We start from the raw sequence: 26,848 nt of genomic DNA, 5'->3' as shown, positions 1-26,848 counted from the left end.
ATCAGAGAAGATCCCCTCCCTACAGCCTTGAGCCTCTCACCCCTGTGCGATTTTCCAGCCTGGCTCCTCTCCCCTCCATCCCAACAGCATCCCGACAGAGTTTGGGCAGTGGATGGAGGGATGGGGGCCTGCAAGGGCCAGGGCAGGGTGACAGAGCTTTGCTCATGGCTCTCCAGTCATTTACTCACTGTAAAGGAAAGATTTCCTTTACATTAAGTTTCTAACCAAAGCCTCTGGTGCTGCAGTGGCTGGCACACACTATATTTAGCTGTGCACAAAGCACATTTAGCATGAATCATTGCCAGCTATTAAAATACTACATTATCTCAGTGAAATAATGGAATAACCTGATACTAATTACAATAGCTCTGAAAAATGTCACCAAAGAAAGTTCCAGCCCTATGGTGCTTGCAGCAGCACCTGGGAGGTTTCATGGTGAAAAATTGCAAGGAAACAGGGAGTTACCCTTGGATGTAAGGAGACACATTTTAAAGAGTTTTTAATTTCACCTCACATTTTTCCACATCTCAATATCCACACTCCCATGACAGCACGATGCCATGCTGCAGATCCCACAGGCAATGGGGTTTTCTTCCCCAGCTTTTGGTTAGGGTGATCCAGAGCATCAGTTTATACCCACGCACCACCCGGCAGTGAGAATCTCCTCTGTTCTGCCAGGGAACAGGACTCAGTGCTCAGACTGTCCTTTTTCCATTTCCAGTTCATATAAGCCCATAATCCAACCTGATTTTATACAGAGCTAAAGGGATGTAAGGGCACAAATGAAATGCTGATTCTTACCTCGGCTCTCCAGAGTCATTTTCCTCCTCCTCCTCCTCACTTCCACTGTACTCGTACTCTGTCTCATCTAGGAACAGAATTGCTCATCAGTGCCCTTTGCTGGATTCATTTGTTTTTCCAGTGGCTGAAAACCCCAGAGCTCTGAAGGCAGAACAGCCAATTCTCTTTACCTCGCATGACCAAGAATAAGCAGCATTACTGCTCTGCATTTTGTGGTTTTACGTGGGCCACAAGGCCAGGGAAGCACCAGCACAGTGGGCAGCAGCCCTGACAACCACAGCCCCTTGATGTAAAGATGGGCATCCACGAAGTAAGAATTTATCCCCGTATGACAGTGAGTGACCCCCTTCTTCAGGATGGTTCTGCAACAGAAGTTGTACCACCAGCTACTGGAGCCACAGTCACAGGAAAGTGGGATTTAACCCAGACTCTGAAGGCACCGGCTCCTCTTTCCCTAAACATATGCTCTTCCTATGCAAATCCATGTAATTTCCAGGCAATGAAGATATCTACATAAAAGCTCACTGCAATGTTGTGTTACATACTGCAATTTCTGTTGGGATATCATCTTTATCGGATGAAGGGAATTACAGTCAAAGAAAGGCTTGCATTTATCCAATTACTCTCCATCTCTAGGGTCCAACCTTCATTTGCCAGACTAAACACATTTAATACTTCACTGGGATCCCATTTTATTGTTTTGATTGTAGTGAAATCTATTACAAGGGGCTGGAAGGTACGCATGAAAAATTAATTCCGCTGCCAATAAGAAGAGAAATAGCAACGTATTAATTTGCTGGATTCTACAAATGAGCTTTCAAATTAAAATTCAGTTCACAAGCAGCTGAATACTTTAACAAGTTTCTTCTGCTATCTGATCTTTCTTGCAGAGGACTTTGATAGGGCCTGGAGAGTTCACTGAAAACATTCAGTTTAATAGGTTATTCCTAGTCAGCGGAATTGCTTTGGGGCAAGGGTCTTATCTGGATGCTCGTTTGCACAGCTCTGCTCATTGCTGGTGCTGCAGGGATGTCACGTAGATCAACACACTTGGCATGAAATACGTGAGCTGGGGAAAATTCAGCTTAGCAGCTTCACCCTCCCACACGCCAGCACGGATCTATGCAAACGTAAATTTTATACACACGCTTTAATGAATCAAAGCTTAGATGTTCCATGTGGAAATTACCACCTGGACTAAAAAAAAGGCATAATTTTTCATTAAGGAAAAAAAAAATAAATTAAAAACACTGATTAACTCTAGTAACAGTCACCTGTCTGCTTTGTATGAACAGCCATTCAAACTAAACATCAAACTAAACAAAACAATCTGTCCCCAAAAACCACACGAGGTGTGGTCACACAGAGGGTCACATATTGAATTTAATGAGACTGCAAACAAACTCAGCCATCTAAAAGAGGGGAATTGGGAGTGAGACCATGGGCAACCCAATCCTCTCTCATTTATCCACGTGCTTCACCTGCATGGATGTGCCTTGGTCTGCACTAGCGATCTCCAAGCACGTGGCAGAGGTCATGGGTTGCCCAGACAGGGATATCTGAGGTCAAGGATTGCTCAGAGTGCTGCTGCTGCTTCTCCACAAACCCTCGTCTCTTCTCCACTGACCTTTCTCTCCTCGCTTCTTTTTAGTCCTGTCGATGTGGTCCTTGAGCTGGATGCGGACCTGCCTTTCGTTGGGCTGGTCTCGGATGAAGGGATGCTTCATCAGCTGCTCCGTGGTTGGTCTCTGGCTGTGGTTCTTCACTAGGCAGCTCTCAATGAAGGACTGAAACTTTTTAGACCTGGTCAAGAACAGGGAAGGAAGGTACAGAAGTAACAGGTAAATGTATGTAAATATACCAATTCTCACGTTAGAAAGTGAAAAAAGAGTTGTTGGTATTTGAGAATATTTTTCTCAGTTCTCACTCATTATCCAAAAAGCTGGGAACCATCAGTATGACCAAGGAATCACCAAAGCAAGATGTCATCAATGGCAACCAAGAAGAAGCAAGGGAGGGTTTGTGCTCCCTTCCCTCTGAACCTGTGAAACTGCAGGCAGAAACAAGACACAACACACACAGATATCAACACAATGCCTGAGTGGATTGCTTCTCATATTTTACAGCCCCCTGGGCAGAGTTTCAAGAGATGAATCTTAGTGAAGGTGAGTGGGACAAGCTAGGTTCATATTTGTTTTTTAAAAAAATTTTAGATTTAAGTCACAGCATTGCAGGGTTTGGTAGAGCTCAGGCAACCTTTGGGTGATGCTGCTGGCTGCAGCCCTTCCCTGCCCTCTCAGCAGCATCAAAACCCACCAGGGCTGGGGGACAACCAAACCCCAGACTCTCTGACCCAAGAGGTGGGGGGACATTCTCTTTTGTTAGAGATGGGACCAGAGCCCTGCCCTCCTCACAGCCTCCCTGCCCACAATTCAATCTCAGCTAAAACAGTTTCAGCCAAATCTTTAATATACAAATTTGTCTTAGTCTCTCAAGTGCTGCATAGCCAAAGTTTTCCTTTAACTAATTTCACCACATTATAAACTCAAGAGAACAGGGATTTACAAAAAAGGAAGATGTTGACAGGCTACTGTAGTCTATGTTGCTTTAGCAAATAAGAAAATGAATATAAATTAATGTCAGAAGCCAACAGATACTACAGAATTGCATTAGAAGTAAAACAATAAGCTTTCAGGGATTTTACTTTTAAGCTGTCAGACTAAAAGTGATTTATCTTTTAAGTGCTAATCCATACAAATTGAGATGCAAAAATAAAATATGCCACTGGATCCAATTAAATCTTCCCTCCAGCTTTGCTAATGAGCAAATCTGCCTTCCCCTCCTTGCCTTGAGAAATGCAGTGCTTCAGTGTACCCAGAAGGGACAATCAATGTGATGCTCAAACAAAATACCCTTCTAAAATATGATTCTCCCTTGCTGGTGTGAAGCTGGAGGGACTCCAGTCCTGGATGTGTGGTCCAGAGCATGTGCAAATACAGTACAGGTGAAGTAGTTGAAAAGTTATCCTGCTGGAAGTGATGGGATGGGGGTCCCAGTGCCCTGTGATGCCCTAAGACACCTTTGCTGCCTGAGCAGCCATGGAAAGGAATTTCCCACCCATTTTCCAGCTCAGGCTGCTGCATTTGCCAAAATCTTCCTCTCTCAAACAAGCCAGCCTGTCCAGTGGCACAGTTCAGCCCCCACTGGAGCTGAAGATCAGGGCTTTCTCCTTGGCTCTGATCCAGGAGGACTCCACCACACCTTTCATCCCCTCCCCAGGCCCAGGTCAGCCCACCTTCCTGAAACACACGTTCCTCCAGCTCCTGGGGTTTGTAAAGCTTAAATCAATGTTTGCAAAGCCTTTGCAGCTGCTTGGATGAAAAGTGGTATCACAGTGCAAATATCACCTCATTAACAAAGAGGTTTCATGTCTTTTACAATGCAGGGCTAGAGAAGGTTTATGGGAACAAAATCACTAAAGTTCGAGTTCATTTTGCCTGAGAACAGGGGAAGAGGAAAATAAAGCTTCACTGCTGGCTGGCTTTAATTGGGAGAGAAAACAATACACCAAAGACTTTAATTTCATAGGAGCACAGCACTGTTTTAAAAGCTAGTTTGAGGATTTAGCAAGCAACAAAATTATTTTCCTCTCTGCAATTGTTAATTGAGGGCAGGCTCCCATGCCAGTGTTCTCTCTTGGCTTTCCAGACTTGCCCCCAATGGGGCTGGAGTCCCTTCACCATTTTTACATGTAAGGAAAAAGATGGTCTGCCTATGTGTACTTTTATTTATGTGTTGCTGTGCACAAAAGCAAGGACAAACTCAAGTTGAACCTTTCTCCATTTTGTTCTGCTCTTGTGACCTGTGGTTGTGAAAACCAGCCCAGTGACTGCCAGAGAGCCACCTCAAAAGCCTGGTCAAACACCTCCACTCTTCCTGGGATAGGCTTGCAGAATTCCAGGACTCATCCTGGCAAGGCCCAAAAACCTCCAGCTGAGAAATGAGCCAAAGACAGCAAATCTGCCCAGTGCCACATTGAAAATGCTGTAAAAATTTGCTTTCAAGGAGTTGGTGGAGCTTCATCTGGATCCTTTGGAGCTTTCCACTGCAACAACAGCTTGGAAGATGAACAGAGGTCTGAGCAACTTGAGGTACACATGTCTGATGAGTTGAGGGATGCCTGCTTGCTCACAGAAGGCTAGCAGAGGCCAGGTGAGCACCAAGCTGCCTCTTGAAGCTGGAATTTTATTATGCTATGGCTCCCCAGGAGACACTTCCATCAAAGCACCCAGGATGCCACCCTGGCACAGGCAGAACACAACTCTGGGCACACCAAATGACCCCAGGCAGACCCACAGGATGTGCAAACCTGGGGCAGCTGCCAGATGTGTGTGGGAAGGAGGTGCCCAGGAATACCTCACCTTGCACTGAGCATATCCTGCATTCACAGGACTAAAATACAAATTCCATCCCAGCTCCATTTTTACCTTAAGGACATGGGGAAACATCCTGCTCAAAATCTGCTTTCATCAGCTCCCCTCTGCCTGGAGGCTGAGGGAGTCTTTGCTGAATAAACAGCACTTTTGTATGAAAAATAAACTCTCAAGTCTCACAATCCTTTTTGTGCTGTAGGAGTGAGGATAACAAAGGAGCAGACTGGTGATCTGGCAGAAAACAAGCACCTACACTATTTTCTCAGCTGACTAATGGTATCCTCAAAAGGTCGTGCAAAGAGAGCAAGAATATCTGATACCCTCTGCAGAGCCAGCTGGGAATGGTCCCTCTCCTCCTGGTTTGGTACTGGAACAGCTGATAATCAGGCTGGCAAAACAGAGGTGCCTCCTGCCAAAGCCTGGGTGAGTTTTTGGGCTGGTCCTAAAAGCCCAACACCATGCAGCCAAAGCAGAGGACTCCATGTCCCTCTCACTCCTCTGTCAGCAATAAAATACCTGCTGCTGTTGCCTCAGGTGTTGTCAGTACATACCATGGGCTCCTCCTCTTTTTATTGGTGTGTAATCAGTAAGATATTAAGCAAAATTTAAAGGATTAAGGCAAAGCTTCCCTCTGTGAGCTCAGCCAATCTGGGAACAAGGGCAGTGCTGTCTCTCTAACATGTGGCACATCTTTCCTGACTAAACCACTGCCGAACCTGGGGCAGGAAAACAGCACAAACCAAAGGCAAGTGTTTTTAAAGACTCCACTTCCACCAATACAGAACATACAGTAACAAAACAACATCTGTCTGGGCTTCAGGAATATTTTTCCTGTGGGTTTTTATTGGCATGCCTCCCTTTCTTTCCTTTTTCCTTTTTTTTTTTTTTTCCAAAACACTGATGTATCCTTTCCTGCAGAATTTTAAAATAAAGCCCAAACTAAGTACAAATCTCTGCATTCCTGGGCCTTCAAGATAAACCATCCTTTTTTATCTTTTTTTTTTTTTTTGGCCTGGATACATGTTTCCACTCGAGAACTGAGTGGAAGGAAAGGGGAGCCAAGCAAAGTGTCATCAGACTGCAGGCTGCACAAACTGCCCTGGAAAAGCCAACTCTGCACTGTGAAATGGCAGGGTGAGTGTGTTGCTCTCTCTGCACACCAAGGAAGGCCTCCATCCCGTGGTGGATCCTTCAGAACAAATTTCCTCTCCACAGGAGACCAAAACCCAAACCTGCACTCACCAGAGTGATGCTGGAGAGCATGGCCACCCCCCAAAGCTACATAAATATCAACACCTTGTCCTCAGCCCCAGAACAAGGTTGCTCCAGAATTGTTTTTACAGTCCCTAAAGATTGAGAAAGAAACTCACCACTTCTTTGATTTCAACCTCGGGGCCGGGTTGCGGGGGATGAGGAAGAGGGCTCTCATGGGATGCATGTCACACAGAGCTGCAATTTGTAAGAAGAGGCATTAAATACAGCACAGACATCCAACTGGGAGATCTGAGTTTCCTCTGAGGCTGACAGACCCTCATGGCAGCAACAACCCCTCCCAGACAACCCTCAGCCCTGGAGCTCAGGCTGGGGCTGATGTCCCCATCCGAGGGCTGTGAGTGTCCCAGCATTGCCAGGGTCACTGCAGGGGCTGCCTGGGGACATCTCTGCTCCTGCAGCTTCAGGGCCTCTTCTGGCCCCAATGGGCCAGAGCATGGGACAGCCACATCACATGGCACGATGCTCTGCTTTATTTACTTGCATATGCCAGCAAGGACAGTCCCAGGATAACACTGAAAACCGTGGCAGTGTGACTTGTGCAGATGCACCCAGGTGAACCCAGCATGCCACTACCAGTGCCACACCAGCTCTGAGGTGTTTTACCTGCTTCCAGTCCCTCCACCCCTTCGTCATCTGTGTTTTATTTGAGGAAACCATGTCCCAGACTGCTCAAAGATGTATCAGGTGTCACACAGATCTGCCTTTGCTCACTGCCCACCTCATCCCCTGGGCCATGCTGCCCTGGCATCTTTGTCCCCTTGGGTGCTGTGAGCTCCACCTCAGCAAACCCAGGGAAAACCTTGGGGTGGTGTTTCTTGCAGAGAGCCCAGCTCTGGCTGGTGCTCACAAAGCCCAGCACGTCACAGCCCAGGGATAATGAACAGAGCCATGATTCTACTCACGGGGAGCACCTTCGGCCATCTCGATGGCTGTTATCCCCAGAGACCACAAGTCACTCTGTGAAAGAAAGCAGAGGGGCACTGCCAGTGGAAGGAGAAACACACACATTTATTTACCCTGTTCCCAAGCCCTGCTCAGCCCTGAGTCTCCTGAAGCATCAGAGCAGAGACAGTGCACCTATCTGGGAAACACTGATTTCATACTTGAAACACTCTTCCTTCCTTCTTCTCCCTTGCCAGCAGGAACGCCCAAATCCCTGCTTCTGCCAGACAGCAGCAGTGAGCTGCCCTCCAGTGCCCCCTCCACACCATCACCAATGAGCTGTGGCTGCACCCCTAGCCCTGGTAAGGAGCCCCAGTGGATGGATTGTCTCTCCTGGCAGTGCAGGAGGCAGAGGCTGTACGTGCCCAGTGAGAGAAAATGAGTACAACCCATCTGCTGCACTGGGAACACGACTCATGTTGGTGCTTTCACCTAAGGCTGGAAGGAATGGACTCTTCCTTCCACCCCTTCTCTTGTACATCCAGCCCTTCCTTGCCCTGCTTTCTGCCATGTCCCTGCAGTCCCACTTCACTTTTCTCCTCTCCAGTTCAAGAGCTGCTCTTTCTCAACTGCCTCAAGCCTCCAAACCTACCATTTAGTGAGTAAATCCCAGAAAGTTTTCCCAGCAGAGAGTCCCAAAAGCCCAGCCAGAGCTAGAGAGCCTCTAGGAACCACAAGCACCTTTTCATACACACCTTCCAGGAAAGGCAATCTGCATTTCCAATTTCAAGGCACTTTTCCTCATTTTTAGCTCAAGTTCTCCCTCAACAAATGCCGTCTTTGCTACACATCTTTGTACCTGCTTAAAAATTCTCTCTCAAATATTATTTTCAGCCCTTTCACAGCACAGTCTCATCCATTCTTTGTTTCTGGTCAGCTGGGATTTCTGCTGTATACTTAATTATCACAGTCTTTCCACATGATTCAGCACACATGACCCCTTCCCTCTGGGTTGCCACTGAACTCCTTCCAAGTTCCTAATGTGTCTTTCCATATTGAGGTGCCCAGTATTATATGCAAGATGCCAAGTGATCTCAAAGCTGGAGGAATACAGAAAGGGATTTTCATCTCTTTAAGTCTCCCAGAGCAAGCAGAAAACTCAGTGGGAAGCACACATTTTATAATGATCGGGAATTCGGGATTTTTTTTGAGTGGTTTTTATTTTTAAGACTGAAAAGCCTTTCAGTTCATCCAGCAAAGGGATGCTGTGCTGATGTATTTGCATTGCCTTGACTTGGGAAGGGAAGCAGGCTCCCTTCTCCCCCTCCTTTTGATTCTAAGCTTATTGACAAGATATTGCTGAAGAAAAAAGGAAGACTGGCTGGGGAAAAAAACAACAAATAACCTCAACAACGGGGGTTTCTATTTGTTCTTTTTTAAAGTGGTTTATTTATGTGAGGAGGTATTTACTGCCTCCTTCCATAGATTACACAGGCATCTCTTTCTGGCTAAGAAAACAGTGAGATCAGAGGCTTTTTGTCCAACAGATTAAGCCTGTGAGGATTCCTTTTCTCACTCTATAAATCTCATTTTTTGTATTCAGTATTTTAAGCCAGTCAGCTAAACCTGAGAGCATCTGATTTGCATCCCTTTAAAAAAAAAATAGTTATAATTTACATCCTCCCCACCCTACTTCAAAGCAAGAGCATCAGGTGCAAGGACGTGATCCGGGGCTTGGACTAATGTCCAGCGGCTCCCACATCCCCAGGAGCTCTGAAAACACCCTGCAAGGAGCGTGTCAGCAGCAATCAGCCTCCTGTTCCACACCCCCAGCCACGGGAAAATGGCCAGAGCCAACTTCAGAGAGGCGAGCATCTGATCCTCGGGGACAATAGAGGGATTCTGGTCCTGGAGCTTGTGCATCAGCCCACAGCATATTAAGTGCCCCAGTTATTCTGGCAAGAGGAAAATCCTCGGGGATTTCAGAGGGTAGAAAGAAGCCTGTGAAGATATCAGTCCTTTTTTTAAAAAATAATAACAAGAAGCTGAGATTAATGAGGGTGTTGCACAGGCAGCTGTTGGTGGAGCAGTGGTGAGAGCAGCCAGTGCAGGGTGCAGCCCTGTCATGAAACGCTGCCCTCAGCAGAGTTGAGGAAATGCCTGTTGTAATTGATTAATCAAAGAGTAGTATCTAATTGGAGATTAAACTATTGCTGCATGTCCCCATCATTAACAATTTCTGTAACCCAGAGTCTGAACTCAGACTGGAGAGCTGCTCTCTGGAAAACCATCAGTTCAAAAGTTGACTGATGCACTTAAACGGCTGCAACAGCAAAGCACCATTTGGCTGCTTTAAAATAATTAATTTCTCAAAAATTTCTCTGAATGGTCAGTAATTGCAGCCAAAATTGTATCACAATGGTGGGCTGTGGCTCTGTTACATTGGAGTGTTCTACTTTTAGAAAGCAGCTTACACCAGGGGGTCTCAAAGTACTTTTTAAACATCACCTTGCAAAGTGACCTCTCAGCATGCACATGAACAGAACTAAAGCAAGCTTCACATATGCCTGAGCTTTCCCCCCCAGTTTCATGTGCCAATGCCCTGCCCTCCTCTCTGGATACACTCAGTGGACCTTAGGAGGTTTGGAGCTAGAAATTCAAGTTCTGGACACTTCAAAAACCCAAGGGACAAAAAAACAGGGGATATTTCTACAGATGTGTGTCCAGCAACTTGTAGTAAGGCAGAATCAGGATAAATGATATTAAGTTCTCCCTGCTTTAAACATCAGCCCTCACTGTAGTTTGAATGGGCAGGTGGGACTCCTAATGTTCCTGTGGATCTGCTGCATGGCACAGGGCTCTGTGCCACATTATAACTCAGCAGCGATGTTGTGCTGCCACTGATCCAAAAATAAACTTCAAACAGGCTGGAGAGACATGTGAAAAGTAGGTCAGCCCCCTAAACGTCTGACTGTGTGGCAGCCTTCACATCTCCCAGTAAATATCAGCCTGCAGGCCAGAGGATGAGATTTTACCCTTTCTAAACCTGACCTGACTCCTCTCCAGAGTAAATAGAGCAAATACAGCTTGTTTGACTGGAGTATTTAAGTACACAGCACCAAAAAGCAGAGTAGCAGGTAGGAAGCCTGAGTCTGACACCTTTCTCCACACGGGGAAAGACTCCTCACAGTAAATTTGGATACGTGAACAGCACAACAAAGCTGCAGGTTGAACCTGAACTGGCATCCCAAAATCCCACAGCCAGAAAGCAGGAGGAGCCTGTGCTGCCTGCCAATGTGTTTTCCAGTGCTGCAGTGAGATGCTGAATTCCTGAGCAGGAAGACGCTCGTTTAGGTACCTTGAAGTCGTAAGTGGCATCGGGATTTTCATCGCAGGCGATGACCTCGGGGGCCATCCAGTAAGGCGTTCCAATGAAGGTGTTTCTCCTGCCCACCGTCCTGTCCAGCTGGGCACTGACACCAAAATCCACTGGAGCAGGGAGACAACAGGGCATCGTCAGGTCAGAGACAAACCTGAGCAACACTCTGCTGCTGAATGTAAAACATTATGTTCGCTCAGAACAACTCGGCACAGCCAGGAAAGGAAGACGTGGCTGAAGACATTCCTGTTTGATCTCTGCTGGCATCAACAGAGGTCAGTCAAGGACAAACCTGATCATCTGATGTCCAGGTTTTGTACGAAACCCTGTGCCTTTTCCTCCTTGCCAGGAGGCAATGAAAAGAAATCACAGCTCCTCATACTAATGAGAAACAGGGTTAGCAACATGAATAAGCAACAGCCTTTGTTCTATGCTTGCTCATTTGAATTAAAGCCTGCCAAATACTGGTGCAAGCCTCATTTTTCTACCTAAATTCTTGCTGCAAATGGCAGAAATGCAAAAGACTTAAGGAACTAAGGGACAAGGACAAAGGCCCATGGGAAATGTCAAGCAGAGAGCTGCAAAATGAAGCAAAAAATGATGAAATCAAACCAATGAGAGAATACTCTATGGTCCACTAACTGCACTTTGCACAACACAATGGCTGGAGATTTGCCCTGGAGAATTTCCCCTTGGAGAGGAATCTTCACCAGCATAAAGCCCAATGAGCTGGTGGTGCCATCTGTTAAGCCAGGGTTTTATTCTGCTGTAGAGGGAGAGAGGAGGCATGGGAACACCAGGCTTGCACCACACATGACCAGTGCAAGGGATGTTCCAACACTAGCATAATTTAATTGTGCAAAGACAGCCTTAATAACATCAATAGTGGACAAGAGAGGATGTGAGCACATCACCTGCCCTGATCTGCTGCTTTCCATATGATCTCCACACCAATGCCTGCTCCTCTCTAGGGTGACTAAGTGCACAAAACTCAAAGTAGTTATTGCACATTAAACCCCCTCCACCATGTTAGCTTGGAAAGGAGTATGGATTATGTTATGCTAAAATGAAAATGGATTATCCTCTAGGGTACTGCTATGCAGCTGTGGGGTAACAGCCCCTGACAACATCTGGCAATAAACAAAGGGCAATTTTCAATCAAGGGCATGAAAAATTGGTGTTGGTTGCTTAACCTGTACCTGGTGGCAGAGCTGTCTGAGCAGAAACACCATTGCAGGTACATCTCTGCAAGCAGAACCTGGCCATAACCCCTGGCAGTTTGAGGCACAGCACTTGGTCGACACCCAAAGTCATGTATCAAAGGCAACATAACAAAACCCAGAGAGAAGCTCTTGGTACCCATCCTCTTTCTTCAGGTCATGTACAAGCCAGTTTTTCTGCTTCTTCCCAGCCAGCCCACCTGCAGTTTCCAGGAGCTCTAACCCACTCTTACCTAGCTTCACTTCTGCATTTTCAGTCAGCAATACATTCTGTCCCTTGATGTCTCGATGAATTACTTTGTGCTGGTGTAGATGACTCAAGCCCTGGAGAATTCAGAGAAAGGTTAGAGGAACCCAAGTTCAAAGCATGTTATTTTCTGACATTCCTCCTCAACCAATTATGCTCCAGAAATGAAAGGCTCACAGTTGGAGTTAAGTACTCGAGAATGCTTTTGTTTATCACATGCTCCAAACACTGTCCCATGTCCCATGCTGGGAGGACATGCCTGGAGAGGAGCCTGGCAATTCTGTAGGGTTTTTAACCCAATCTTTCACATTCCAGCAGGAACCTGTATTAAACCAAATTCTTCCATCACTCCAGACAAGATTTCCCCCATGTGCTCCCTTGCCTCAGGGAGCCATTTCTGTGGCAGAAATAATAGAATGGGTTTGTCTCCTTTCTCCATTTTCATCATCCAGAAACTGAAGAAAACAATTCTCTTGTTATATCGGTCCAATAAACTGGATTTCAGTACACTGAGAAGTTTGTATTAAAAAAGCTACCATGCAAATACAAATGTTATGACTTGCACATATCCCTAATAGAGATATAGCTCAAGTAAAAAGCCTGTCTCAAAGGCTAAAGGAAAACTAGCTTTGCTGTTGTGTTGGTTTATTAGCTTATTAATTTCTTTTTGCAACCCACATTTTTATTTCATTCATTTATTATTTCAGTTTCAAAGTAACATCCACCCAGATTGCCAGCTTAGGAAAAATATGGATTACTTCAAAAACTAATTTTGCATTAGGTTTACATTTCACATTAAACATTCATATTTGAGGAACAAAAAGATTTCTGCTATTGTTTTTGGTAGTTATTAGTCATTTTATGCTCGTTACCTTGGGAAAACTCTGGAACAGATTATATCTGTATAGGAGTCCTTTTTTAGCCATATTATACTTGGTTACAGGCACCTTTGAGCATTTGAGGCAAAGCAAAAATTACATGGGATTTCAATAAAACCTTGAACAACATGGGATTTGGGCTCAGATTAGAATTCCAACTGTCCATCACTGTCTGAACCAAGCATGAGCCACGTTCTGCAGTGTGAAGCTGAGAGTCTTTTCTCACCCCAAACCCCACAGAGCTCACCCACCACCCGCCCCAGTGCATGGCCAAAAGGCAATAGGTGACACTCGATGGTGGCCCCAGGACATGAATCAGAGGCTGGATTGTGACTCACTGCCAGGGACTATTTAAGGAGCAGGCTCGTGGCCCTCATACACTTTAAATAAATCCATGTAACTGTGGCCTTCTAGCGCTGAAAGCAGTGTTAATACAAAAGCTGATGAGTTACAATGCCAGCATCTTCTGCACATCACTTTGGTGTGGACAGTGGCATTCAGTGACAACTCAGAAGTGCTGCGTCACCTCTGGGCACCCATGGCAGCCTCAGTGTTAGGAACAACCGCTTGGAGAGATCATTTTACCTCATTTTCTTTCATAGAATCAAATAATTGTTTAGGTTGGAAAAGACCTTTAGGACCACTGAGTCCAACCATAACCCTGACAACTGCCAAGGCCAGCACGAAACCATGTCCCCAAGTGGCACATCCACATCTCTTTTAAAACCCAAGAATGGGGATCTATCCTTCCCTGAACAGCCTATTCCAGGGCTTAACAACCCCTTTGATAAAGAAATTTTTTTCTGAATCTCCCCTAGTGCAACTTGAGGCCCTTTCCTCTCATCCTACCACTTGAATGGCTCTCATACAGATTTCCTTCACATGCCAAATATTCCTGTTTTCTCCTGAACAAATCTTCAGCTCGCAGAGCAATAGATTTTAATGTAGGACAACCATTACAACCCCATCCTCTGACCTCAGCAATGCAAAATACAAGAAAGTCTTTGCTGAAGCTGCCATCTCCCAGTACATGAAACTCTGGCATGGCCTATTTTAAGAAATTTCAGTCAAACATTTATATTGCCAGTATAAAAGTTGCAGCATCCTCATTAAAACCAGACATGTGGATTTAATAAAACATAGGATGCCTTTTCATCACGAAGATTCTTTTTTCCACAGACTTTATGAGTCCTCACCTTTCTGTTAACTAAAAACGTAATTCTAACGTAAATAAATCTTTGCCCTTTTAATACTAATAGGAGATTACATTTTTGTTGAAGGAAAAAGAGGGTTAAAATTCAGGGAGCTAACAGAGCTAAAGGGCATTAAGCAGGGTTTATTTATTATGCATCATACAGGCACATGAATCATTCACGCCTGCCGGCACCGCAGAGGCTCCAGCCCATGGCAGCACATCATCCACGAAATCTGTGGAGCCAAAGGCTTCCTGTGTCCCCTGAGCACTCAACTGCCACACTCCCAACAACATTCAGCTCCCCCTGGACACGTACCCGCAAAATCTCTCTGCAGATGTAGGCAATCCACTCCTCCTTCAAGGTGTTCCCCTTGGTGTTCTTGATGAGGTCAGTGACGGAGCCCGCGCCGCAGAACTCCATCACCAGCTGCCAGAGGGAACAGGAATGTAATTAATGACATAAATGTCGTGCAGTGGCATCACCAGCAGCATCCAGATGCTGGCATTGCTTCTGTGGGGACCCCAGGGCGCTACACAGAGCCATTGGAACATCATCCTGAACCTATCAGCTTGTAATCCATTTAGGGTTTGTTCTACGATAAAACAATAAAAGGCTGGAAGGCTTGAAAGGGTTGGGGTCCTCCAGAAGATTGGGAGGAAGAAACAGGCATTAGTCCAGTGCTGAAAATCAAAGGAGGAGACCAGAATCTCAAACCTACATGCCCTACTTTATACTTCTGATCAGTTTAGTATCAACAGCAATAAAACAAAACTCTGCCTTTTGCATATATGTTCTTCAAATCTGAAAATACAACGACACTTAAGGCAGATACTTGAACATTTCCTATGATTTAGGAACCAGGTGTACTTTTCAATTTTCATTTTTTATTTAACCAGACAACCTTTGGTTCTGATCATGTTCTTGAGCAGGAAACCTCCTTTGAGGGGAAGGTTGCCAAGCAATGTCAGGCTTCCCAGAGAGAGCTGCTGTCCTACTGCTCAGGTTGGTTCCAACATGACTGGCCACCACCACTTGTACCACTTCCAAAGTTTCAGAATATCAAATATAGAAGTGTAATGATCTAACCCAGCCCAAACTTAATCTTGTCATTGAACAACTGTGAAATAAACACTACAAAAATAGCACAGGATGCGAGTCTGCCTCCCAGGGATTTTGTAGATCCCCAGGGTGTGCAGGAGCCGTCAGCGTGCTCCGACAGCGAGTGTGTGTGCAACAAACCTCCTCCAAGGCCTGTGCAAGTGCTTCTAAGATGTGAAACCATGTTTCCCAATTAGATCTGCTTCCTACTTGAACATATTCCATTGCAGTGGTTCCTTGCCAGATTCTTCAATGTGCATGTTTCAAGTTTCTTATCACATGAGACTTACATGGCATTTAACGTTCTCCAAGCAAGTGACATCATTATTAAAAGCACATGCCAAGAAGAGAATTAAAACAGCAGAAGGGTTACTCCTGACCGAACTGCACAAATGCAGTGATTTAAGAGCATCATAAATTACAATGATCATAAAATCCAGACACAGGACTGCCATAAACCTTCAGGCTAAATAAAATACTTGAGCAGACTATACCTTACTTGGCTTTAAACACGCTGCTGTCTTTAGTTTTCATGTTAACTTTCTCTTTTCTTCCTGAACTGGTGCTGAAAAATTCTTGGAATATCCCTGTTAAGTCATGAAACTGGCTTCAAGAAATGGCAGAAATGGATGGGTCACTGACACAGCCTAAGTCCTGGTTACTCATTGCTCAGTGAATGGGGAATAATGCAACAACTGGTTTCAAATTTGCTTTTCCTCTCTTTCTTCCCTTGGAACCATTTTCACATGGGGACTATCAGCATTTGCATGTGTGTATGATTAAACTAACATTTGGGATGCCACAGCAGCAAATTTGGATTTGCTGGATAGCTGAGCGAGCCACAAACATCTTGCAAGCCAAAATGCTGCTCTCTCCAGTCTTATTCCATGGAAACTCTTCCACAGGCTCTCACCAGCGTTTGAAGAGGAAGGGCTTGCTATGCTGTGCATGGCAAATGCAATGCTGAAAAGAAAAATTGAAAAAATCCCATAAAAGTATACAGTGCATCTATTAATTTGCCAGATTATTTTAATGGAGCTGAAGTTCACTTGATCCTGTACCCTGCCCTTGATTTCCACAGAGCAAAGATAAACTTTGCACCAGGAGGGGAATATTATGGTCACCTGCTGCTGTATCCCAAATCTGTAAAACCTCCTGGAGATTAAATTACCAGAGAGAAAAAGAGGCACAGAAGGGGTGTTTCCAGCTTGTTTTTTAAGAGGTGCATAGTCCCATAACATCCATGGGGAAATATCCAGATATCCAGCACTGGCAGATCTCTGCCAGCATCGAGAGGTTCCAGATCCAAGAGGGCTGAGCACCATGAACAGCCTGAAAGCTCTGCCACAAATTCTCCAAGAGAACCAGCAGCAGAAAGGTGACAAGGCTGCCTGAGTATCCTTGTCCCTGATGGACCCCTCATGTGAACAGCCCCCACCCCCAAGTTTGGGTGGCTGCTGCAGGCAGCACTGGGATCCCCTTTGGCTTTTGTGGCTTCTTATGCTCCTCAGGTAGAAAGATGCTACAGAATTCCCAACGACAGCTCATACCATAGATCCTTCAAGGAGAGGAACCACAGGTGATGGCAGGCCAAGGAGACACCCAGCAGGCCAGGGCAGACCTGACCCACAGCACTGATGTCCTGCTGGGTGATGGAGCCCAAGGAAATTCACACTGGAGGGGACACAGGAACATGATCAGGTCTTCTCAGAGGAGCTGAGGGCTTGTTCAGCCACGCAGAGAATGGATGGTTATGGTCTATCTGTCTATACTGACAACATCAAGGACAGGTAGGAGAGGAAGATACTGCTACAATATCAATTTATGAACACTCTGGGTATGTTTAGGCTGGAAACCAACAGTTCCAGGAGAAAAATTAAAATGAGCAGTTCTTGCTGATTTTAGGCAGAGCTTAATACACTCAGAAAAGGCTTCAAAGGGCATTTGGATACTAAAATACTTTCTCACCAGTCTCGTACCTCTGGGTGAGTGCTTTGCCCACACACACTTGCATCATTACCAATTTTCTTAAGGGATGAAGTCATGATGGAGTAAGACAATAAACTGGAAATGCATATTGAATTTTTATTAACCATAATTAAAATTATCATCAAAATGGGCTAAAGGTAAGATAATCTTCTGAAATTTAATTTGCAAGGACATTTATTGAGGAAGTATTTTTAAATACAGTTCATTTAGCATTTACTTAGCTCTTCATACCAGAGTGACAGCAAACCTCATAAGCAAGGCAAATTCAGAAGCTGCAGCTGTAAATCCCTGTGTCCTGCTGTCTCATGAATTTTTTGCTTAAAGAGCCTTTTCAGTTTTCCAATCAACCACTACATTCCTCAGTTTGGGAATGGCAAGACCTCTGTTCCAATCAGTGCTGTGTATTACCTGGAAGAGCTCAAACCCAAGCATCTCCAGAACACCAACCCCAATCCATCTTACAGTGAATTGCTCCAGGTTGTCCAGAGGAACTCCCCAAATTAAATCCTTTACTACACAAGACAAATCCTTCTGTGTTCCTATGCCTCAGCTAAGGAACAATTTGACTTCTTTTAAGTTACAGAAAACAAGCACACAACACCCTCAAGCTAAATGCTGCTGGAAATCAATCCTTCTGCTGTGTGTGTAAACACAATTTGGGTGCAACATGGTCCCATATGGCCAGGCCACTGAAATTTCTCATCCCACCCCACAGCTCCCATGCAACAGGGTCCCTCATGACCCACATCGTGGCACCTGGAGGCAGCGACGCAGCATTAGAAACACACAGACCTTCCCTTGGTGGATCAGCAGAAAAGCTACTGTCCATTTCAGACACAAAAACAGCAATCTAATTGGTGCTAAGCAGCAATATATTCAGCAAGATAAGGCCAGGTTTTCATTGCTGCTGTTGGTGCTGGGTGGGAGCAGGCTGACACTACAGCTGCACACTGAGGTAGGAGCATGGGGCCAGCACTGCTCTGCTCTCTCCTCTCCAAAAGCAGCATCTAACTGCTCTCACATGAGTTCCTCAACAAATTACTTGCCTGCATCAACCTGGATGTCAAGCCTAGCCAAGAAATCCATGCCCCTTGGGGAGGCAGCAGGCAGCTGACGCCACAGGTCCTGAGCAGGCTGATGGCTTTGGGTTAGAGATGGCAGCAAAAGGAACTGGGCTTACAGTCCTGCAGAGTTCACAGCACTGACATTGCTTTGAAGAGGAGAGAGAGTTAAATTGTGCTGGTTACTCTGCCAGACAGCAGCAGAAAGCTGCTCTGGTAATCCTGAGCTCTTGGTCAGGAGCTGGAGGAGCAGCCCTGATCCCCTCACACTCCCCTGGGACCGCAGAGCTTGGAGGCACTAACAAGAGATTCAGCTCAAACAAAAACTGACCCTTCTCTAATGTTTCATGATCTAATTTCTGTAATGCAAAGAATCAGCAGCTGCCCAAAAATATTTTTCCGGGTATATAAACAGATTAAGAGCAATCCTGCTCAGAGCTGCACAGGTGTAACCCAGTGCTTTGGCAGCTCATGCTCCATTTTCAATAGAGCCTTGCTGCCCCTGTTTTTGCTCTCCAGATTCCTGGTGTGACTCTGTTCCCATCACCCTAAATCAATTCAATGGGCCTCTGGAGCTCAACAGAGTGAAAAAACACATTGCAACTACACAATCACAGCCCTGAGCACTGCACAGCTGCAGCAGTGCCACCCTGACTGAGGGGCCGTTCCCAAGCCACCCTCCTTCCTGTTTCCCCCACACTGCCCCAGATCATCTGCTGCAGAGGACACCCCAGAGGCCACCCCACTACGTGGGCATCTGGCACCTGCCTATTAGCAATTTGTCCTGCTTGGTGACAGGGCTGCCGAGGCAGCCCATCCGTCGCAGCCAGCACCGCTGGCCCTGGGGACCCCGCGCGCTCTGCCCTGCCCTGGGTGGGCTCTGGGTTGCTGCCAGCCTTTGCTCAGCCCCCACACTCTGCCCCGTGCCCACTGCACATGCTGGGGGAGCTGCTCTGTCCATGGCCTCAGGACACAGTGGACAGCAAGGGCAGATGACAAGTGTCCAGCTGAGTGTCACCTCCATGACCCTGCACACAGACAGTGTAGGACTATTTGCCATAGCTTAGATTTGAGTAGAGCAAGGGGAATTTCATGAGTTGAACTCTGAGAAGCAGCAGTTAACTGATTATCTGGATCCTCACATCTCCTGGGAATTTCTCCAGGTTCTGCAGCCCACCCTCACCCTGTCCCTTTGCACCAGAGCAGGACCCCCTCACCTCAGCTAGAGAGATGCACAAACCCTCCCAAAGACCCACAGCACCCCAGAGTGCAACACATTATCAAACATAAGAATAAACCTCATATTTTTAAATTTCTTTTTAAATACTCCATAGAGGTTGTCCCTATGACTTTTGCTTCTTTTTTTTTTTTTTTGCCTAACATAGCAGATTTGTGATGCATCTGCTAAAACACCCTCTGAACAGCTCCCTGACTTCTGAAAACAGGGTTGTTTAGTGAGCTTGAGCTCATCTTTCAGGGCAAGTGGCTGCTGTGGAATGGAGCAGCAGCACTGACAATACTTCATGTCGGAAGCCTGCCACGTTTCTGAGAGATCTTAATCTCCACTGAAAGAGTTCCCTATTTTTTATTTCCGTATCAGCCTCCCAAGTGTCGATAAAAAGAATTACCTGGGCATTATCAGAAACCGTTTTATTTCAACAAAGAGCCAATGAAAAATAAACAAGCCTTTATCTGTGAGGCAAGACTGATAGAGTTCACACAAGTCCTAATTCAATCAGATCCTGAAACAACGGCTATTTAACACAGTGGCACCAGCACATCTCTCCTCCAGGGCTAGGGACCTTTCCCAGGAATATTTCCACAAGTCCCAACACTCTGCATGGACTTAAAACCCCCCTCATACCCCAGTGCAAGAAAAGAAGCTCTTGAAAAAAATCTCTTTCACTAACACATGAGAAAGGCCCCAGATTGAGAGGACAGGCAGTGGTCTGGTAGATAATTCAGATTATCTAGTCTGCCTTTCTCAGGGGGCAGGATCGAGCAGCATAGTTGGATTGTGACCACCTTCCCCCCTTGCATGACTGGGTGACCCACCAGAGAAAACCTAGGTTCTCCTCCTGACCTGGGCATGTGAAGGTGAGACAGCGTGCAGAGCCTCCTCTGCTGTGTCATGGTGACGGGATCAACAGAAGAATAACAGAATATCCTGAGCAGGAAATTTAAGGACCATTGAATCCAACTCCTGGTCCTGAACAGGAAAACCCCAAGAATTCCACCCTGTGCCTGAGAGCTTTGTGCAAACGCTTTCTGAATTCTGCCAGGCTTGGGGCTGTGACCACTTCCCTGGGGAGCCTGGTCCAGTGCCCAACCACCCTCTGGGTGTACAACCCTTTCCTAATATCCACCTGAACCCTCCCCTGACACAGCTCCACACCATCACTCCTCCCGCCATGCCTCTTCATCCAAGGAGTTCTCTAGTGAGCTTTTCTTTTTCAAAGTTTGGACTCTTCTTTTATTAACACTTGTATATGCCAAGAGCCCTTTGTACTGGAGCTGGAGGAAAGAAACAAAACCAAACCTTGCCTGGTCAGAGCACACAAACCCCAAACCCAGCCAGTGTAAAGGTACTGAGCAGAAGCCAGCACCAGGGAGGGCTCCTCTCAGTACTGGGGGACTTGGCACACAGTTTGTGGGGTCCTTTTCCCCTCCAGGCACTTCTGCAGCACAAGGAGAAACATTGTGGGTTGTTTTAATATTTCACTTAAAAGAAATAAAAGTTATAAACCAGCCAAAGCCAAATAGAATTTCATGGGATGAAAGAGCATTCCTCAGCCTGACAGCTTTTGCCTTGCTGAATCCCAGGCCAGCTGCAAAGAACAGGGTTTTTAAGAGTTCCCACCAAAAATAATCTGGATACCCAGGCTAGGAATGCCCCTGGAGTCCAAGCCCCCAAGTCTTCTCAATAATTCAGTGTATCAGAAAGTCTTGAGGTACAAACTGGCACAGAAATCTACCAACTGCAGTTTTCTCCTGGGAGAAACATCCTCTGAATCCCTCCACTTCCCACTGGATGCTCTGGTATGTGGATGCAGGGGCAAACATCTGAAGCCACTGAATGTTTTGCTAAAATAAAACCTACATTGTACTGAAACTAGAGGGAAGAGCGTGCTGCTGCTCTTCAGCATCTCCATGGTCTCCCAGGTGAATCATGGATATGTTACCCCTGAAAAATTAGGCTGCAGCAACCTTGCTCAGGCACAGAAAAGCTTTGGAAACCACACATGGGTATGGCAAAATTGACTGGATTTACAAGACTGTGAGGAAATAAAGACTTTTTTGACCACAGGACAATATCCAGGTCATCGTGCTGACAATAACTCCATCAGAGCCTTCTCTCCAACAGATCCCTAAGGAAAGCAGGGTCCTACACTGCTGCTCTGATAGCCACAGGCACTGCAAGCTGCTGCTCCAGAGACTCCAACCAGCACAGCCAAGCTCAGAACACAGCACAACAACTTTAATTAATTTAAAGTTACAGCAACAGCCGGAGCCCTGACCCGCGGTGCCACTGCCCTGCCCGGCCTCCTGAGCCGGCTGCCACCAAAGGGAGAGGGCTCTGATGCTCTGCCTCTTCCCAGGGATAGAGCAGATTTAAACTCCATCCTCCCTGCTCTGGGAATGCTGAATTAATAACCGAGAAGGCCCTGACAAGGGAAGCAGCAGGAGGAGGCAGCCGAGGATTTATAGAGACACAAAGCAGCTCGATGCCCTTCAGCAATGTCAGGTGTCTCCAGCAAAGTGGCTGAGCAGCCACAGACCTCCCTGACCTCTCCTCACTGTCCCCCTCCTCCTCCTCATCTGCCTGCACAGGCTCCATGAAGTGTGAAGCATGAGAGGAACCACCAAGAGCTGGCTGGAACCACCCTCAGCCTCCATCTTCCCTGAGATGCTCCCAGCTCCCTCCAACTGCCAGAAGATGAAATGATTTTCAACTGACTATTGCTAATGACACTTCAGAATAAAACTGGGTTTACCATCAGCCTGCAGAGATTTTATGGCAAAATGGAGACATGTTTTGCAATGCAGTAAGAGCCTGATCAAAGCCATGACTTCAAAAAAGATGGCTGCAAAAATAAGGGGTTTTGTGTAAACTGGGTGCTGGTAAGAGGACAATTCAGAGTAAAAAAATCTCTATCAAATCCCAGTTATTTTAAAGAAAAGAAAACAAATTACCCAGAGTTGATCATCCATTCCTGGTGGGTTCTTTTTAATAAAAGCACCATAATACGTAGCAATATTTCGGTGATGAGAATACTTCTTCAGCATGTTAATTTCTTGTTTGATCTCTTCCTCTTCATCCTGGGATGAGGTGAAAAGAAAAGACAAAACCAGAGGCATTAGGAGACAGCACTTCACAGGGTCCAAGCTGTCTTTGTATGTGGGTGAATTTCCAAGAATCTCATTCCTGACTGACCTCTCAGGTTTTTGCACCATTTTTTACAGCCACTTTGCAGCAGAGCAAAGAACCTGAGAGCTGCACTGGAGATTCATGTTGTTCTGAGGCTCAACCATGTGTTAACCATGGTAATCTGTGCTACCCCAGTGATGTGTTAGCACACCCCCACAGCCACAGCAGAGGCCCAAGATGGTGCTCTTTTACAAACTACTGCATGGCAGAAGTGCTCCTGTGCTCCCAGCCCTCTGGCACATCACTCCTGCCCACCCTGGAAGCAGCACAAGACCTCTGGAGACACCAGGACTTGCTGGTGGTGGGGTGGCAACACATGGGGTGCAGGCAGGAGCTGCCTGTCCACAAACTCCTTCAGAATAAAACTCAGTCCTGGTGACAAGCACCATTCCCATGGGCTGTCCCAGCCCCTCTCTGTCCCATCTGAAAAGTGGCATTAGCTGAAGCAGCAGAGGCAGAGGAGCCACACCAACACCTGTTTTGATGTCCCACCTCTTTGTTCTCCCACCATCAAACGTGCCCTGGTTTTATTTTGAGCTGACCGAATTCCAGCTGTATTTCCACAGGCGGCACTTAGCACCCTGATGTCAATGAGCTTTATTATGAAAGACCAGAAGGGTGTTTGCTCTTTATTCTCCTTTATTCCTCTCACCTGCCTCTCTTGACCTCAGTTTTACAAATGGGCAAAGAACAAGACATGGATAGAGCAGCAGGAGCAGCTTTTCTTGAGGAGCAGTGCCCCCTGAGCAGGTGTCACATAACACAGACATCTTTCTTCCCAAAATACCATTCAGGGAAGAACAGCAAAGGTGAAGACAGCAGGAACAAGTACAAGAAATATCTGGATGGAGCTTGCATAAACAACCTCCAGTTTTATTTTTGGTAAGAACACAAGAGTGTATAAGCACAAAAGAGGAGAAGGAACAGGCTCAAACATTACAAAAAAAAAACAAAAACAGGGGACTGTTCTGGAAGAACCTTTATCAACGTCTCCTCAAGCAGTCAACACAACTTCACTTGTTTTCATTTGTCCAGGAAACCAGGGCATGTAACTTGAAGTTTATCAGGCCACAGAGGTGATTTTATTAACTGAACAACATTTTACAACAACTGAAAAGCAGCTGGATGCTCAAGAGTGCTGGGAGCAAGGAGCAGCACTCAGCACAAAATCCCTCCATCTCTCTGAGCACCCAGGCAGCTTTTCAGTCATCCCTCAATTCATGCCTGGCACCCTAGGATAAAAATGGGGGCAAGCCAGAGAGATACTTGGTCTGAAGTTTGACTCAGTCTTCAAGTTGAAGAACTCAAAATGGGTGGAAAAACCCTGCAAAGCGTAAGATCTGTGGATGGCACTGAGGATGTGTCTGTGTGGCCAGGCTCAGGGGCTCCAGCCCAAACTCCTGCTCCAAGCAGGAGTACTGAGAGTGATCATCCCCAGCAAATCCAGAGAGGTAGGGAAGAAAATGAAATCACCACAGCAAGCTGCTGCAACTACTCCAATCTCAAACCCAACAGCCACAGGCCAGGCTTTGCTGCCTCACTTTGCCTCCATCAACTGATTCTGTTACATCCACTGCTGGATGTAGATCATACAGCACACAGCAGGACCAGCCCCTGGAAAACAAATCTGAACTCTTAATTCAGAGATAGCAGCTGCCCAAACTGATGAAGTGCTGCAATTTGAGAGCCTCTATTCTGTAATCTTCCCTAACAGATAATGAGTAAGAGCAGAAATGAGTTAAACAAAGCATCATTGTCAGGAGCCTGTTGGGCAAAGCACATGGGTCAGGACGAAATGCTGTCTGGGAGCTCACTGAACACAGAATCATCTTGGTTTGGGGGTTGGAAGAGACCTTAAAGATCACCTAGTTCCATCCCCCCACCATGGGCAGGGACACAGGCTGCTCCAAGCCCCATCCAACCTGGGCTTTACACTCCAGAAGCTGCAGATGGCTGGGACGAGCCCACTAATTCTCTTCTCTGCTGAAAGACACACTGTCATCAGGGACATCCTGGAAATACAGGAAGGTCAGGATCAAATGAAGCAGCAGCAGCTCTGAAATTGTCTGTGAGGAGGAGGTGAAGGACCGAGTTTGGGTTTTCAGCAGCAGCATTTGCACTGAGCCTGGAGCAGGTGACGAGCATGGCTGTAGGCACAATGCAGGAACCAGCTTCAGAAATTCCTCCAGGAGCAATGCCCAGAACCATTCCTGCAGGCTCTAGAAGTGCCTTCAGCACCAAGAGCTGTGAAGCACAGCCAGCCCTTACCAGAGCACAGACTAGCACTGCCTGCAGTGGTCACTGCCCATCCTGCCTGAGCCTGCTCCTGCCCTGAACGAGCCTTCCCTACCTAAAAGCAGCCTAAGGGGAAAATAATTAAATATCCAAAAGCCACATCCCATGCCAAATATCTGATTTACATCTTGTACATTCAGACACGAGGCCCAGCTTTACAAGGTAAAGCCTTAGATCAGGGACATCTACTTAAAAATGTATATGAAATTATTACTGGGCGATATCAAGTATCAACAGATTTCAGGTACTTTTCTCCAATGTCTTTCCTTGGAAGTGATGGCATTTTAAAACAACTGAATTAAGTGTGGATTCAAATTTAAGCCTGTGTTTGTCCTTAGAGTAGTATTTTGATTTTTCAGCTAAAATTCATTCTAACATCAGCATTCATCCCATGGGAATTTCACTGCTGTTTATGCCATGGGTTTATGCTTGGTGGGTCTGCCTATTCCCTTCGAGCCTGCTTCCCATGGGAATGAGATAAATGGCACTTGCAGATAACTACAAGTAAACAGAACAAATTCGTTCACATTTACAGACTTATTTCCACACACCATTTCACCTGTTAGCACCAAAAATACCCTGGATGAAGGTCCCATAGATATTAATACCACACCACAGCATCTAAGGCATTTCAAAACAGATTCCCAAGGCCAGCTGACTGCTTTCACACAGAGTCATTTCTATATGTGCTGAGCTCCTGAAAGCTATTAAAACATTAACTCAAAAATTAAGGTGGGTAAATTGTGATTGAGTCCTAATTTTGAAATGTGTTATTCCAGACAAAAAAATAAAAATACAATAAAGCACATTCTTACTCCCAAGCCTGGCATTGTTTCCAGTGCAGGAACTTTGGGAGGGATAGTACTGCACTTAGAAAAAAAATACTCAAGAAAAAGCATCTTCATGCCATGCTCCTAAATGTATCTGGGTTTTTAGATTATAGCAACTCATTTTATCTTTTGTGGCAAGTGGGAAATGGTGAAAGCATCCTTTCCCCTCAATTCTGTTATTCATTTAATGATTTGTAAATTTGTAAATTCTTAGTTCTCAGTCTGAACACAAGTTTCAAATCCACCTTTGAGACCAGGGTGGTGTGGTATTTTTTCCTCTTTATCAGTAGGATGCACAGGAATTATTCAACTTGCCTCATGAAGTTACTTCTGACAATAATTGCAACATACTTTTGGTGAACAAAAGCTCTTCAGTGAAAATCATGGATGCAGAGTAACAGAAATGAGTTATGAATACACGATCCTGTTGCTACTTTTGACAAGGTGATGTGCAACAGGACAAGAGGGAAGAGCTTCAAACTGACAGGGGGCAGGGCTAAATGGGATATTGGGTAGAAATTCTTCTCAGTGAGAGTGGGGAGACCCTGGCATAGGTTGCCCAGAGAAGCTGTGGCTGCCCCATTCCTGGAAGCGTCCAAGGCCAAGCTGGATGGGCCTTGGAGCAGCCTGGGATAGTGGAAGGTGTCCCATGGCAGGGATTGGAACTAGAAGATCTTTAAGGTCCCTTCCAACCTGAATCATTCTACAATTTTCTTCAGAATTCACTAGGGCATTTTAAAAAGCCACTGCTGGAACTGAATGCTGCTTTGTTTCAGCATGAAAGTACTTAATCTCCAAAACTCTTCCAGATTTGTTTTTTTCTCACATATTTATT

The 26,848-nt window shown here is 45.9% G+C and overlaps 1 protein-coding gene across 12 annotated transcripts in view; it reads right to left on the bottom strand.

Annotated features, from left to right (window-relative positions):
- Window positions 1-26,848, bottom strand: part of TNIK (TRAF2 and NCK interacting kinase) — a 151,804-nt gene that overhangs the window by 45,972 nt on the left and 78,984 nt on the right. For all 12 annotated transcript variants that reach the window (XM_086843739.1, XM_086843742.1, XM_086843743.1 and 9 more), the window contains 8 exons: window positions 22,654-22,779; window positions 14,627-14,737; window positions 12,224-12,314; window positions 10,750-10,880; window positions 7,412-7,466; window positions 6,605-6,683; window positions 2,429-2,604; window positions 802-868 (listed from right to left, as the gene is read on the bottom strand). In XM_086843739.1, the coding sequence (XP_086699865.1) occupies window positions 802-868; window positions 2,429-2,604; window positions 6,605-6,683; window positions 7,412-7,466; window positions 10,750-10,880; window positions 12,224-12,314; window positions 14,627-14,737; window positions 22,654-22,779 (836 nt within the window). The remainder of the gene's footprint in view (window positions 1-801; window positions 869-2,428; window positions 2,605-6,604; window positions 6,684-7,411; window positions 7,467-10,749; window positions 10,881-12,223; window positions 12,315-14,626; window positions 14,738-22,653; window positions 22,780-26,848) is intronic.

The sequence above is a fragment of the Cyanistes caeruleus genome, chromosome 10, assembly GCF_971803275.1.
Source record: "Cyanistes caeruleus chromosome 10, bCyaCae1.hap1.1, whole genome shotgun sequence".
Classification (NCBI taxonomy): Eukaryota; Metazoa; Chordata; class Aves; order Passeriformes; family Paridae; genus Cyanistes; species Cyanistes caeruleus.
The sequence above is the reverse complement of the archived record's forward strand: the minus strand, read 5'-3'. Positions and strand labels throughout refer to the sequence as shown.